Source organism: Mytilus edulis, chromosome 11, assembly GCF_963676685.1.
Source record: "Mytilus edulis chromosome 11, xbMytEdul2.2, whole genome shotgun sequence".
In the NCBI taxonomy this organism is placed as follows: Eukaryota; Metazoa; Mollusca; class Bivalvia; order Mytilida; family Mytilidae; genus Mytilus; species Mytilus edulis.
In genome coordinates, this window is record NC_092354.1 from 61683067 (window position 1) to 61699819 (window position 16753).

General features: G+C 31.8%; 1 protein-coding gene across 1 annotated transcript; it reads left to right on the plus strand.

The window, feature by feature from the left end:
• Positions 1 to 375: 375 nt before the first annotated feature.
• LOC139496021 (ficolin-1-like) lies at positions 376 to 10832 on the plus strand. Its single transcript, XM_071284459.1, has 7 exons — positions 376 to 453; positions 1193 to 1264; positions 2071 to 2200; positions 6195 to 6328; positions 7400 to 7496; positions 8318 to 8482; positions 10563 to 10832. The coding sequence occupies exons 4-7, from the start codon at positions 6302 to 6304 to the stop codon at positions 10811 to 10813; spliced, it is 540 nt and encodes a 179-aa protein (XP_071140560.1). The 5' UTR covers positions 376 to 453; positions 1193 to 1264; positions 2071 to 2200; positions 6195 to 6301; the 3' UTR covers positions 10814 to 10832.
• The last annotated feature ends 5921 nt before the right edge of the window (positions 10833 to 16753 follow it).

The window sequence follows — 16753 nt, forward strand, 5'->3', positions numbered from 1 at the left end:
TAGTTTATATTGATAGGGGATTATTAAAGGAATCAAAAGAGCCAACAAAATATAAAGGTCATTGTGTTTTTTTGCGAGATACTAGGCATTGAAACTTTGGTTTGATAATGTTCTCAAAAACGGTTGACAATTAACAAGGATTTTATAAGACTTTTACAGATAGCTTATTATTATACATGTAAAAGATCTATAAAAAGAAAATCGAGGGTCAATAAGCAAATTAGTAAAACTAGAGGATTTCGAAAATTTGACAAAAATTCCAAAACATGACAAGCAAACATCCTAAAAATTTAACCAAACATTGCATCTACATAAAAAATTAAACAGTTTTTTATTCTGATTTCGAATTTAAATCACTGTTTTGTTTTAGATGCCGGACAACAGTGTTTGTCATGTAGTAATGTAGAATCTGCACAAAATTGCCAACACCACATATTTTGTAGCAATACCGAGGTATTAGTTTGTCATTATCAGATACAGAAAGATTGTTAAAGTTGTTGTATCTAAAAGGTAGTTAGTCTCTGAAGTGTGATGATCAACTATCTAATTAAGAAAGAAATACAAAACATTTTGTAAATTCAGTAGCCATGTTCTTAAAAATGTAATACTTAATTGAGACTTTTCTATTAGCTATAAGTTTGCTTATTGGTGCCGTTTAAAGTTCTCTATGTATATATAAAAAAAAAGATGTGGTATGATGGCCAATGACACAACCATTTACAAGAGACCAAAGTGACACAGAAATTAACAACTAAAGGTCACCATTCGGCCTTCAACAATGAGCAAAGCCCAGTCCGCATAGTCAGCTATAAACGGCTCCGAATTGACAATGTAAAACAATTCAAACGAGAAAACTAACGGCCTTATTTATATAAAACAAATGATTTAAAAAGAGCCCGTGTACTCTCATTCAAAGGCATCATCGGTATTGTATATGCTGGAACATATGAAATATAGTTATCTCCAAATAAATAGAGAAATGTATGTGCTTATTATTTTAGGAATTTAACAGAGAAATAAATTCTTGATATAAGTTATTTGTCAAATGTGAAGAATATCAATATAAAATGAAGTGGTATGAGTGCCAATGAGACAACTCTTTATCGAAGTCATATTTTGTTTAAAGGAAAACCATTATAAGTCAAAGGCTAGTTCATAGATGACAACCGCACATACATTAAATTATTTTCAGGTTTGTTACAAACACAAATATATCACGGAGTCTGGAGGAATAAATTATGATTTTGGATGTGCACAGCCAGAGGTATGTCTGTAAAAAAACCCAGTGTAAAAGAGTGACGAAAGATACCAGAGGGACAGTCAAACTCATAAATCAAAAATAAACTGACAACGCCTGGCTAAAAATGAAAAAAGACAAACAATATAACACATCACATAACATAGAAAACTAAAGAATAAGCAACAAGAACCCCACCAAACACTAGGGGTGATCTCAGGTGGTCCGGACGGATAAGGAGATCCTGCTCCACATGTGACACCCGTCGTGTTGCTTAAGTTACTGTTCGATGGACAAAACAACAACAAAATGGGATATTTCAAAATACAGTTCTATAGAGGTATTCAATTTGTCATGCCGGTACACCAAGGTCAAAATTGTCTAGAGAAAAATAATGAATTATAAATGTCTTACAACATGTACAAATTTTTAATCATTAAATCATTTTGAAGCGTTATTTTTTTCTATAATCTATATAAAATTACTTCAGAATTTTGATTCAGTAATTTTTAAACAATATCGCAAAAACATCTACAGATAGTCTTTGAAGACCTGTTGGTGACCTGCTGCTGTTGTCTGTTCAATGGTCGGGTTGTTGTCTCTTTGGCACATTCCCCAATTCCATTCTCAATTTTTTTTGTTTGGTAGATTTATAACACATTTTGTAAGAGGCCAATGGTGAGCTTATCGTATCTCATCTTGAATGATTACTGTAAATTTTTGTGAAAAGATATTGGAAGTGAACACAAGTAGAAATATAAGCAGACAGAAATAAACAAATTGCGTGTTATCCATGTTATCGTTTTGCTCTCTTTGTCAACACAATATTTCAGACATGTAATCACCTCATTGGATCTATTTTTGGACGAAGGTCAGAGGGTCGTCACCTCACATGCTCCACCTGCTGTAATGATACCAGGCTTTGCAATCAAGATGTTTCTTGTTTGGGTGTGAACCCTAATAGTAAGTATGCTAATTTGTATTTCATATCATTCGATGGCAGTCTTAGTGTAAGGATTAAAGGAGCTCTAGGCATACAGAAAGACAGATTCCTTTTTTATTGATTTTAAGGAACGTGTAATACACTGTGTCTAAACCACACCGTCAAAATTTGCTCGGACTCGATGGTATCTAACATCCGGCACAATGACGGAACACCAATAGACAAAAGAAAGGTAGGTTTCTCCTTATTTTTTTATTTTTTTTATGATATGGAAGAATATATATACATGTACAACTATTTTCTATTGTGAGATGCAATATTTTCTACAACCGTTCTATATTAACGGAGAAATAAGTCAAAATGCATGTCAAAATGACGAATTGAGTGAACCTTGCCTCGAAATTGTTTAATTTCTCGTTACATTGTTCACATTGTACGGAAAGAAAGGTACGGGAAGATAGATATTGACACGGAGATTGCAAATTTAGTTATTATGAACATCTCAATCATTGTATCTCTGTGTATGGAACGAAAGAAAAGGGTCATGTCAAATTAAAATAAACCGGTTTCGTCAATGTTGTTACTACACAGTCACCCGGTTTCGTCTATATATATCACCCGGTTGTTTTTTTGGTTTATTTAACAAACAATTTATGAAAAGAAACTTTGGCACGGATCTGAACATTGTCTTTTGAGAATTTGAATATATATTTATTGTAAAGTAAACTTGGCGTGTTAAAATCTATTTTAAATGGGCACTTTTGGACATAGTTGATTATGATAATACACATTTTCCTAATGAAAGTCGTATCCATTATTTCACTTAAATTCAAACTAATTTTGAATGGAATATAAATACTGAATAGCAAACATTTTCTTTGTTTATAATAGTAGTATGTAAAGATGAAAAATAAAAGGATGTGTTTTGATTGTGCCATAATTTTAATTTACTATACTATATTATATACACTTAGTTTACAATATTTACTATCAATTATTAATACATTTATGCATTCAATCATTGACGAACAGTCCCAAACCGGCTATAGTCTATACTGTTCTGCACAAATTAATCATGCATGCAGTCCCACCAGATTTTCTGGTACTATATATACTGTTTTACTTGCGCACTAAAGCGAGTTTTCACACTTAAGCAGCCATAACATAGCAGTGAGATTTGTAACTTTCTCCCCGTTTCTGGTAGGCACATTTATTTTCATAGGCATGTTTTTCACATTATTTTTACAGTTCAAATTCATTTTTTGTACAGTTCAAATTCAATTGAAACTTCAAGATATCTTTCGAAAACAATATCTGACAGTTTTGTATTTTCAATGTGAATAAAAGTTGGTTTGCAAAACATGACCGTCATTTATATCTAGGTCTTATTAAGAAGAAGTGACGGTAACCACTTATCCCATAAACATTGACAATGAGACAACTTTCTTTTAGACACAAAAATTATGTTGAATTAATCAAGTTTATGTCAGCGTATGCCTTAAACAATAAGAAAAACACACAAACTGCATGAAAGCAAGCTATAACAGGGCCCTAAATTATAAATGTAAAACAATTCAAACAAGAAAACTACCTGCCTATTTTATGTTCAAAACGCATATGGTATAAAGCAACCAAAGACAACCATGGAATTACAAGCGTGTGATTCGGGAATGGACTGAGTCAAAGTGTTGTCGCTGACACAAACAGTACAACAAAAGTACAAATAATAAAAAATGATGAAAAAACCTTAACTCGTCCGATGACAGAGCCTGTATAGTAAATGCGCGATGTGTGCCAAAACTTGTATCATAGTTAAAATTATCCCTTAACGATTGTAGAAAAGATTACATACATAGAATGATTAGATTACTTATAAAGGTGTCCATCCTTTTGTGCGAGAAAATCACATATCAATTGTGTGTTTCGATTTTTAAGACCGTAAACTTTAATTTCAAGTTTAAACATGTTCAACATATTTTCCCATAACTCATATAGAAAACGCATATTTATAGAGCTTTAATCTCAATATGCTGTTAAAAAATTTCGAAATGCAAAGTAAATTAAAATATTTGTGTTCTATAAGAGTAGGAATTCAAGTGTTTGCTTATTATTTATTTGAATCTGAGACTTATATAAATAATAAGCCGTTGTCCGGTGAACGAACTTGTTTTCCAACGACCCACAAAACTCCTTTTGAACGCTGAAGTTAAATAATCAATTATAATGCAATGCGATTATGATTTTTTTTATTTGACCGAACCGGGTTATGCATTTTGAAATCTATGACTAAACCGGGTTGTATACGTTGACGAAACCGACCAGTTCCATTTTGACATGACCCATTTCTTTCGTTCCATACACAGAGATACAATTATGGAGATGCTCATAATAACAAAATTTACAATCTCCGTGTCAATATCTATCTTCCCGTACCTTTCTTTCCGTACAATGTGAACAATGTAACGAGAAATTAAACAATTTCGAGGCAAGGTTCACTCAATTCGTCATTTTGACATGCATTTTGACTTATTTCTCCGTTAATATAGAACGGTTGTAGAAAATATTGCATCTCACAATAGAAACTAGTTGTATATGTATATATATTCTTCGATATCATAAAAAAAATAAAAAAAATAAGGAGAAACCTACCTTTCTTTTGTCTATTGGTGTTCCGTCATTGTGCCGGATGTTAGATAACATCGAGTCCGAGCAAATTTTGCCGGTGTGGTTTAGACACAGTGTAATAGTTCATTCGATAAAATATATGTACTTTGAATTTCATTGATCGTGTGAATCTTTAAGGAGAATATTGTGTCCGACTAAACAATAACGTGAAGAGTTAAAATGGCACCTGTTGTCACTTAAAAGTGAAATCAACAAAATACTGAACTCCAGGAAAAATTGAAAACGTAAAGTCCCTAATCAAATGGTAAAATCATAAGCTCAATCAAATACGAATGGATAACAACTGTCATATTCCTGACATGGTACGGGTATGTAGACAACAAGCCGTTTTGTGTGATAAAAAATATTAAATTTGTAAATCAGATTATTAACACCGCAAAATATGGCTGGCTACCATATGATTGTTGTAATTTAAGTATTGTATTTAATCATGATTTCTTTTATTGTGAAATTATGATAAATTATTTTGTTCAATTACACAGCTACTTTAGTACGTCAAGTAATTGTGATGCACAGTTCTAAAGATGCATATCAAATGTACATCTGTAAAGCTGTATATAAACTGTAAAGCTGTAAAGCTGTATATAAACTATACAGGTCTAACGCTGTATATAAACTGTATATCTGTAAAGCTGTATATAAACTGTAAATCTGTAAAGCTGTATTTAAACTGTACATCTGTAAAACTGTGTATAAACTGTGAATAGATATCGTATCACACAAGATGCAGTGCTAAAATATATGTGTTTAGTTTATACACTTATTATAAAAATGTGCAGCTAATGCAGTTTATATACAGCTTTAAAAATGTACAGTTAATATACAGTTTTACAGATGTACAGTTTATATACAGCTTAACAGATGTACAGGTTATATACAGCCTTACAGATGTACAGTTTATATACAGCTTTACAGATGTGCAGTTTATATACAGCTTAATAACTGTACATTTAATATGCATCTTTAGAACTGTATATCAAGAATACTTGTACTAAAGTAGCTGTGTAGATTCATATTTTATGTTTTGACAGAAATGTACATTTTGACAAAAAATGTATTACTAAAACATTTCTATATATTGTCAGAAATGTTTATTTCATTTAAATATCAACCCATACATGATAACTAATGAACAAATTGCCTTTTTATTGATTTGAAATACCACCAATTATTTTCGAAATATATGTCTTGCTGAGTGTCCATGTCATATGTGGGAAAGATAACATTAATAGAAATAATTAAGAAATATACAACTCAATTCCAAGCTATTATATTTTTCAAATTGAGGCATCATATTGAAATAAACGTTATTCTTATTTTCCATATTAGATACAAACCTTCCACGTGAATGTTCCGACATTGACTTTAAAAACCATGCAGACGGTGTATACACTATCTATCCTGACGGAAGACAAGGTGTTCCTGTATATTGTGATATGACAACTGAACACTTCAGATGGACAGTAAGTATCGCTTGTTTTGGTGCACATTTAGTGTTACACCCTCAGATGACACTCATAAGGAAATTTATAAAGCATAAGCTTTGCACTGGCTAGTTGCATTCTCCTTACAAACATCCATTATACTTCGAATGGAATATGGAATACTGAATACTCTATTTCTCATTATCAACCTATGTAATAAATTGCTATCTGGTGCTTTTGATTGTTCATAAAATACTGCCAGCATTCAGAATGCGATACCTGCCCCAAAAGAAAACGAGCGCGAATACCTTTTTATCATAACTTACAAACGTTGCACCAGAAATATCTGTTTAAGTGCAAGACACATAATTAATAATCTTCTGGCGTTCGGTTGAAAAACAGCTAGTTTTGTTCAATTTTGCCACAATCACCCATTAATAAAAGATTTAAAGGCAGAAATCTCGCGACAAAAACACGTGCATTGGTAGAACTACCCGGTGTTGGTATATTTAAGAATTGAATGCTCTTTTTTGTAAATTTATTGGGGTGCAAAAGCGTTGACCGAATACATTTTGTTTGAAGCGCGGAAGCGCTTCATACTAAATATGTGCGCACGGTCAACGCTTTTACAACCCTATAAAGTTACAAAAAAAGCATTCAATACTTATAATTACATTTTTACCTGTAGGATCATGAAAACACGCATTTTATCAAGTTTTTATTTCATTTACCTGTGCACTTTATTGTGGGACCTCGTGTCATCATGAATGAAAAGTTGCATTGTGTTATGCAATTGATTAAGGAATATCACGAGATTGCTCGTTAGCCAATCAGAATATCGTATTATAATGAAACATACATCTAATGTAATTATTAGATTAAGAATATCTTAATCAGATATATTAGAATTAGAAGAGCTACAATTTTGCAGACTATCTTCGATTACTACGACTTGTAATACATTCCGTAAGATTGTTTATGAACGACCTTATAATGTTCCTGATATCCTGAAATGGAATGCATGAGAAAGGGAGAGAGATAAAGATAGATCGGATAGAAACAAACATAACTAAAACGCGTGAGTATATATTTTAATGTATGTTTTAACAGATTATACAGAGAAGAATAAATGGATTTGTTGATTTCTACCGAGGATGGTTATCCTACAAAGAAGGTTTTGGTAATGCCAGCAGTGAATATTGGTTGGGTACGTATCATTAAAGTTCTGTAAAATGCTAATGGCCGGCAAGTTTACAAAGTAAGATACTCTTCCGTAGTTTTTATCTTTTTTTTGAAACGCTGCCTTATTTATTGTACAGTTGAATATTATCATAATAAACAGCAAGACCACAGATTCAAATAACTTGATGATACGTCCTAGTGGACCTGAATGTGTGAAAAAGGTTTTTATTTCCACATCTGCGTAGTCTTTTTACTTTTCTTGGAATAATTTCTCATGAATATCTCTAGCCATCAAATAAAATTACATATCGTGTTGGTTCTGTGTGATTTAGGCGCTTCAAGAAATCTTATTGAAATTTCACATCACGATGAAACAGTCTTGTAGCTAAAACATAATAATGATTTCATTGACTTGAGTTTCATATACATGCGTATGAAAATATTTGGACAGAAGTTGGAATGCATAAAAAACAAATTGTACTAAAAATATTTTGTGTTCAGTAGTTAATTTTACATTCCTATCCTCATTTGGCAAATGTTTGGTTAACTTGCAATATATTCGTTGACAGCTTAACACATGTAAGGCAGGTTTCATTGTGTCGTCATATCTACATTTAATTATCCTTAATAAGTATACACCTTATATATTATTATATATACATGTAAATCATTAGTATTAAGCAGATGATACATGAAGTATTTTCAAACGTTGGGATCTAAAACTTTGATTGTTTAGGGGCAGGATTTGAATAGGTTTTAAACATCCATTTGAAAATATCTTTATTTTATAAATGCAATCTTGAACTTAAATATTGAACCTATAATGTCTATGCTATTCTTCTGCAGGCAACGATAAAATCCATGAGATAACCTCCCATAGTAACCATGATCTGAGAATAGAATTAGAAGATTTTGATGGCAACATGAAATACGCAGAATATTCAACTTTCAGTGTTGGTGACGAACAGAGTGGTTACCGTTTGCTTGTGTCTAACTACTCTGGAAATGCTGGTAGGTTGGGGTTAAAAAATAACATTCGTGAAACATCTTTCGAAAAAACATCATAACCAAAACAAAAAATAGAAAAAGACGACACAATATTTTACCATAGAAATTATATATTTGACACTATCACAGACCTGAATTATTTCACTTTGTCAGACTTTTGTTGATGCTCTTCTTTGTAAATCGAAATTATGTATATTAGTTTCCTGTCACTTTCTGATCTTCTGATTCTGCACACAATAAACGGTGACGTTTTTAATCCATATTATAATCGGTTTTTTTTCGATAAATGTGTTAAGATTTATCAACCATTCTTCTTAAAAACGAAAGGTAAATATTTAATTATTTAGCTATACAATGACTTTCATAAAAAATTAATAAACTCATCATGAACACGTGGTCAGGATGTAAGTTAAACAAAAGACTCATCAGTGATGCTCGAATCAAATACAAAAGAAAGGGAAATAAAGTTTAGAAGCATTGAGTATCCAAAATTTCGAAAGGTTTTGCAAAATACAGCTAAGGTTATCCGTTTTAGGGGTAATCCATAGTATCTGAATTTTTGGAAAATTATTATATTGTTTCGTTTGAACACATAGTACTAATAATTGTAATTCATGATCAGTAATATAACGTATTAGGGCAAAACGTTTTTAGCGTAACTGGTTAACACAATCACTGGTGGTAAGCGGATGATTGTAACGTAAAGTAATGACCGTCCCAAAATGGGAGACAACTCTGGGGATAAGATTTTTTGCCGATTGTCGTGCGAAAAGGGTTTATTTAAGCCAAACCCCTTTTGTCTCATACATACTAATCGTCATTGTGTTGATATTGAAACAACATTTGATATATTAAAACATTCCAATTTTCGTAAAATAGCCATTAAAAAATTCAAGCATGGTGGTTGTAACTAAAATACAAAAATGTTAAGAATGGTCGTAACTCTTTATTAAATAAGACCGAATAATGCAAGTCAAGAGTTTTAAACGTGTCTTTTATTATATGAATATATTATATAATATATTTGTGAAGTTTTTTCTTAATTTTACATACAACGTATAATATTGAAAATATATTTTTTTATAAAGCTATTTGAGGATGTACCTTCTAGCCGGACTTTTTTTTAAATCCACAATTTAAAATTTAAACATTAACTCGAAAGACCATTAGTAAGGAATCAAAATAAGCTAAACATATTGATAGGTTATGGAAGTCGTTGTCGAGACAAGACCATACCCGCTAATTACGTAGGTCCGTACCTGAATTAAAAGACAACGCTCTATGTTTAGCCTGGATTTTTAGAAGTCGTATTGTCTTTTGGTAAAATCAAGCTGATTATAAGATGAACAGTGATGTCCATTGACGAAGTTCATGTATGATTATTACCCGTGGTTTTAGCAAATCCTGAATACGCATATTGATACCATGCCTAATTGCCTTCGTTGATATTATGCAAACATCCCATGGAGCAAATAACACGGATGATTAATATCATAGCCGTAGTTTTAAGCGACACGCACATACAGGTCATCAATTAATTATTTTGAATAAAATCGCATCGGTAACTACTGATGTGTGCCTTTAACGGCCCACAGGAGTTTTGAGCGAGAATTTCTTGGCATGGGTTGTAAACTAGTATGTTATCTTACTCTTAAATTCAGCGCGTGTAGCAGTGTAAACAATTTATCAACAATATTCCTACTTTCGAGGATAACACAATGTTCATTTCGACACTATGGATTCAGTTTACATTCTATACTTATACTTAGAACTAATATCAATGATATACCGCAATATAGGATCGTGATGTAATCGATAAAAAAATAAACACAGCACGTTAATAACTCCAGGACTCCGGAGTGCATTTGTGGAACTGTTAACTTCAGTTGTAGAAGGTTTAACTTAATAGATCGGAACTATTCGCACAACACAAGTAACATACAAACAATAGATAATTGTCGTACGCGTAAGTCGGTCACAGCAACATCTACAACAAAACAATCGTGAAGAATCTTCAAAAAGCATTTTTCTACTTTTTGTGTATTCATGAATTTTAATAAGTTATGTTTTTCCATCGGCATAGGTGACTCCTTAGTTCGCCACAATGGTATGAAGTTCACTACATTTGACAGGGATAATGATGCAAACACGGCTAACTGTGCAGTTAAATTTAAAGGAGCATGGTGGTACCATTCAGGTTGTCATAATTCAAATCTAAATGGTAAATATCTGGCAGGTTATCATGCATCAGTAGGTGAAAGTATTGAATGGTCTACTTTCAAAGGGTTTTCCTACTCACTTAAGTCAACAAAGATGATGATTCGAAAGTATTGATGATAAAATTATTTCATTAAATGGATAAATGAGTGAATTCATACCAAATTTATTAATTGTAATGTATAGTCTTATTCTCCTCACAATACGAATCCAAAACTTGGCTTTTAATTTATTATACATATTTCCACAATATTAGCAATATTATATATGGTCTTTTATTTATCTTTTGCGGATGTTGCGGTGTTGCCGTTACCTATTTACTAATTTATATATTTAACATCAATAGAAACGCACCCCATCAATTTTTTTTTGGAGCTGACATTCTATTGCATAAAACATTTTTAAAAAGGAAAATTGAGATGAGTTTATATTTTAAGGTCATGAAGACAAGATTTTCGTTTTCAGAAAAAGACGATTATGACTTTTATTTTCAATCTTTTAATTGAATAATTGTTTGAAAACCAAAGTGAGATTGACTTATGATTTTTAACTTTGGTTGTGAAATCTCCTATGTCACTACTGTACACTAAGCATAAATGCAAAGGTGGTGCAAGAAAAAACATAATAGATTTATACAAATTTGTTAAAATCTATTATATTTTAAGCATAACCTATACAAAACCTATTCAGTAAAAAAAAATATCTGAGTTTCCCATATGTCTTTATACTTTATGTTATAATCTCTTAATCTCTTTTTATTTTTTACACATTATTTTCTATATATTTTCTAATGTGTAATCATAATGATTGAAATGCTCAAAATATATGTGCTTTCCTCCAATTTCCAAACTGTGTTGAATTGAAAGAATAAGTATAACTGATATGTTTTTGTAAAAAAACAAAAAACAAAATTTAGAGAGATAAAAGATATCATTCGACAATAAAAAATAAGAAGTCAAATACAAACCAGAAAAGTAACATGGCCAAACATAAAATAAAACAATCGAAAGACAATCAAATATTACTAAGCATTACAAAAAACACTAAAGATTGGTCACCATGTTTAAGTTTGAACATATTTTATTTACTGAAAGTAAAATGGATTGGACACAAGTAAGACATACTTATGAAGTCCGCTCCGAATAACAATAAATTATAATCATTGTACAATATTAATATTAATATGAGCATGCATATCGGTTAAAAATAAGCTTATCTTCTTGGATAAAAAGAGGCCACATGACATTCCTTATATTTCAGTAATAAATTTCATCGGTCATTAACAGAACAAAACGGACCGGAAAACCGGTCGTTAACAGACTTTTAAATGATAATGACCGGTGGGGCGTGGTTTCTCTGTTTGAGTGACGTCCCGTTATAAAACGCAATCGCGATTCAGGCGTGTTTAAAGCTTACAGTTAGATAAATGAAAATCACGTCTGCTAGTGCAATCAACTCTAATAAAGACCGTTTTGCTACTTATAAATTATAGAAAACTTTATTTGGTATTTTATATACTTACAAATTACACTCAAATAAATGAAATTGACTTATAGTCTTTTAAAACCATGACCGTTCTTTACTCTTTCCTAGAGAAATCGTACATTATCTCGAGGTTACTTTCAACAATTTGAATTTATGAAATCTTTTTAAACATGGTTTCTCAATGAAATAAACATAATAACTTCGGCTCAGTCATTATTGCTGTCTCAGTCAATACCACTGTCCTGTGGGCAGTCCATATATCATGATAATGACAAGTATTTCAATAACTATTATGTAAATATACAATACTTTACGTGTCTATCAATTGAAAAAGATGAAACAGAAATAACGTAAAAAATATTAATGAAGATATTGACATGGATGTACCGAAAATACACTTTTCTACCCAACAAGAAATCTCTCAGACCACTTATTGAATTCAAATACATGTTTAAATATATTCACGTTTTGTTCATACGTGAGGTTTAGATTACCAGATGTTAGTAACTTGACATTCAGTATAAGGTCATCAAGAAGCTATCTTAGATTGTTCATCAGAATTTCTCTCTTATGTGTATATAAAGAACAGTCGAACAGGAAATGGTGTACAGTCTCAATGTTACATCCACAAAAGCAAGATGGATCAGCAATTACAATTGATTCTAAACAAGTTATAATACAAGAAGCATGAGTATCATATTTAGTTTCCTCGGTCCATATAAATAGTGAACAATGATATCATAAACATTTCTCAAGGGATATGTAGGTGTGCTCTGTACACTAGATTGACCAAGATTGCATAGATAATCCGGAGTTTAGTTATGTTGAAAGTTATAAAGCATTTGTTATTTACGTCTTTTCCTCCTGTCAGCTAAAATTTCCAACCAAATTTCCTCGTACAGATTTTGAGATTTTGTAAGTATAGGCAAACCAATAACTATTGTGCAGCTTCTAGCTGCAGACTTTCAAGTTTATTAGCATATCCTATCACACAATTATCCAAGACTTCAGTTGCATATGGTTACCATGAACCAAACAAAAAAAGAATTACATTTTGATTCAACCACTTTCTTGTGCAAATGGTACCATGCTTGATCTGTGTTTGCCTATGTGTTTACATAGTTCAATGGCTGTGCCCGCTGCATATTTAAGTATATTGCATCAAGTATTAGATGGACCCTGTGTGGCTTGTTAGATAGGCAAAATGACTGCTATCTAACCAACATACTTCAATTTCCAGTAGCACTTAGAATACAGACCCTTTTATCCATGCGACTAGTTTTGCAGTTTTGAAGAACTTACAGTCATTGATTGTCCCTTATATGCATTAAATATTTTTCGCTTGTTATACAAAGCCTGAAAGGGAAAAAAATCAAGTTTACTGGACTGTAAAAATATGGTGTTTATCATGTCCAAGCGTAAATCGCTTGCTTAATTCGGGCATCAAGGTGTTTGAATACTCTGTCATGTTCTGTCGGAATAAGAACAATAAAGTGTCACATACAGATAAAGAAGAAAGAGCTACGCCCTCTACACGTAACAAAAGTTTTATACAGAATCTCAGTCATGGCTCTGTAAACGACTAGTTACAAAGTTATAATGTCTACCACCTATTCAACATTTCCCACTTTCCAGTCGCATTCAGTAATCAGACCCTTCGTTTTTGACAACCAGTTTTGCAAAACTTACATGTAAACATTAACTGGTTATGTGTTATTGTCCTTTTTATGTGTGAAATAGTCGTAACTGAACATCCGCAACCAACTATCCATCAATCTTGTTTGTTACAGAGAATCCTTTGAATAAAAAAAAAGTTCAAATCCCAAGCAAAAATAACACATTTATAGTATGTAATCTTAGTGTTTGAAGCATCAAATATATGCTTGACCTAAACTTATAAATGTTTTTTTAATATGTAAACCTACATTTTGAGATTGACCTTAACATATAAAGTGTTCTTTCTGTTTGGGGCAAAAAATTATGAAAGTATTTCTTCTATCATCATGATCATTGAAATTTTCACGTACACATACAATTCGATACATTGGTTGTCAGATTTTTGTCTTATTGGAATTATAGGTATCAGCTACTCGACATAAACTTAATAGTTATCAAAGGTACCAGAATTATAATCTTAATAATTTTTGAATTAGTTCACTGTTTTTCAATCGACATAGACCTTCATGTGACTCGCAGTTAATATTTTACAATATTAATATGCTTTAAACCTTCTTATAATTATGATCTGTTACGTCTTAAAAAAATCTTTTTTTAAATATATTGTCAAAAATGCTGGCAGGAAATAATATAAATAATTTGATCAGAGACCATGGATTAATTATACCATGGAAATCGCCTTTTCTCGCCAGTCTTTTGTGGATAGTTGGCTCATTGACAATCATACCTCATCTTCTTTTTTATATTAATACTTATTTATTAAATGGATGTATGCAAAGAAAGACAACAATGACAATATTGCATCTCATATATCCCATTGAACTTAAAATCTAGGATACTACTGATACTAGAAGGACTGCCCTATATCTTGATCTTTTCCTCAATATTGACACAGATGGACGACTTCACACCAAACAAAATGACAACGGGATGATTTCAACTTCCCAGTTATCAATTTCCCATTTCTCAGCAGTAACATACCATTTGCCCCTTCGTTTGTTGTTTACATATCTCAGTTGCATATGTAATAACCACTTCGGTGTTAACATTTCTTATCAAGTATATGGTCGTTTTTAGAACTTTACTGGGTTTTTTTAAATGTATAAATTATTCTAAATACTAAGGATTTTCTTATCCCAGGCGGATAACATTAGCCGTGTTTTTGAAATTTTGGGTCAGCAATGCTTTTCATCTTCGTTTGGTTTTCTTTGATAGTTTGTCATCAGCGTCACTGATGGGTCTTATGTAGACAAAACACTCGTCTGGCGTAATAAATTATAAGCCTGGTACCTTTAATAAATATTAGCTTGTCTTAATGTTCTATTGTATTGTTTATTTGTGTGTTTCTCTGTCCTATATGTTCTTCTATTTAGTTGTATTGTAGTCCTGTCTATGAATGTAGTGTAGCTATTTTAATGTTATATCTAACATTGTCATTAAAGCGGAAAGTTTGGCTAGCCACAAAACCAGGTTCAACCCACCATTTTTTTCTTAAAATGTCCTTTACAGCGTCGGAAAAATGGCTTATGTTATCTTATAGTTCGTCTCTGTGTGTGTTGCATGTAAGTTTTGCTGTTGTGTCGTTGTTCTCCTCTTATATTTGATGTGTTTCCCCGAGTTTTAGTTTGTAACCCGGATTTGTTTTTTCTCAATCGATTAATGAATTTCGAATAGCGGTATATCACTGCTGCTTATATTTAGGTATCGGAATTCTGGATTTATTAACTGTTAGCAATTAGTTTCTTCACTGAATACCTAAGGGTCTGAACTCAATTTGAAGGAAACTAAGCAAGATAAATTTAACTGGATACATGAACATTTTGGTGTTGATACTTGTCATGTCAAGTACATGTACTCCAAAATTTTCTACGATTAAAAGTATCTGATATATGTAAATAGTTATCAAAGGTAGCAGGATTATAATTTAGTAGACCAGACGCACGTTTCGTCTACATAAGACTCACCAGTGACGCTCATATCAAAATATTTATAAAGCCAAACAAACAGAAGTGCATATATAACACATTCGTTAGTACACACAGGATATTTTGTGCTTGTGAAATGTTATCTCTTTCAGTTTGAGACTTATGTTTGCCTGCAAGTCTTTTTGGTATTGTATGTTAGAAATGCCTGTCGTGGTTAATATCTTCCCGTGTTCATTTCTTATAACAACATAGTTTTACAAGGTTAAATAGATTATCCATAAAATGTTTGTTACTGGACATTACCCAAACAACATTCACTACCTCATTCAAAATCTAAATGATACAGACAAACTGTATTTGAAAAATGCAACAGCTGTATGAGTCTAACAGATCCCCCATACAACATATACCCTTTTAATATGTCTTTAATTATTAGTTCTAGTGTTAAGTGTAAAAGTGTAAAAAAAACTTAACCGTTAGTTACTATAAACTATGTAACACATTAACGAACGACAACCACTGAATTGGCTCATACACATACATACAGAATGTGGCGGAGATAAACATGTTAGCGAGATGTCAAACCTCCCCTAAACTGGGACAAGGATGTAACAGTATAACATAAGAACGAACTATAAAATTAGGTTGAAGAAGGCTTAACTCATCAGATTGATACATACAATGTATAGAAAGTCATATAACAAAAACAGAGTGGACGTGGCCGGGTACTTGTATATCTCAACAACAAAATGACACCATGACCATATATGAGGTTATTGACAGCTAGCTAGTGCAAAGCCACTAACAACTGATAAAAAAAATCTGAAGGCCATGGTATATGAAGGATGAAATACAATTCAAATGAGAAAACTATCGAGACTTAATTTGAAATAAAATAATTCATGAAAAACAAATAATATATGACAGACAAGAACCACGACACGATTATTGACCAAATTTACCTATTGCT

Bases quoted from the DNA above. Each gene is read 5' to 3' on its own strand.
- LOC139496021 (XM_071284459.1), top strand. From the start codon at position 6,302: ATGACAACTGAACACTTCAGATGGACA. The intron at 7,497-8,317 runs GTACGTATCATT...ATTCTTCTGCAG, and splicing joins CAGCAGTGAATATTGGTTGG to GCAACGATAAAATCCATGAG. The intron at 8,483-10,562 runs GTAGGTTGGGGT...CCATCGGCATAG, and splicing joins TAACTACTCTGGAAATGCTG to GTGACTCCTTAGTTCGCCAC.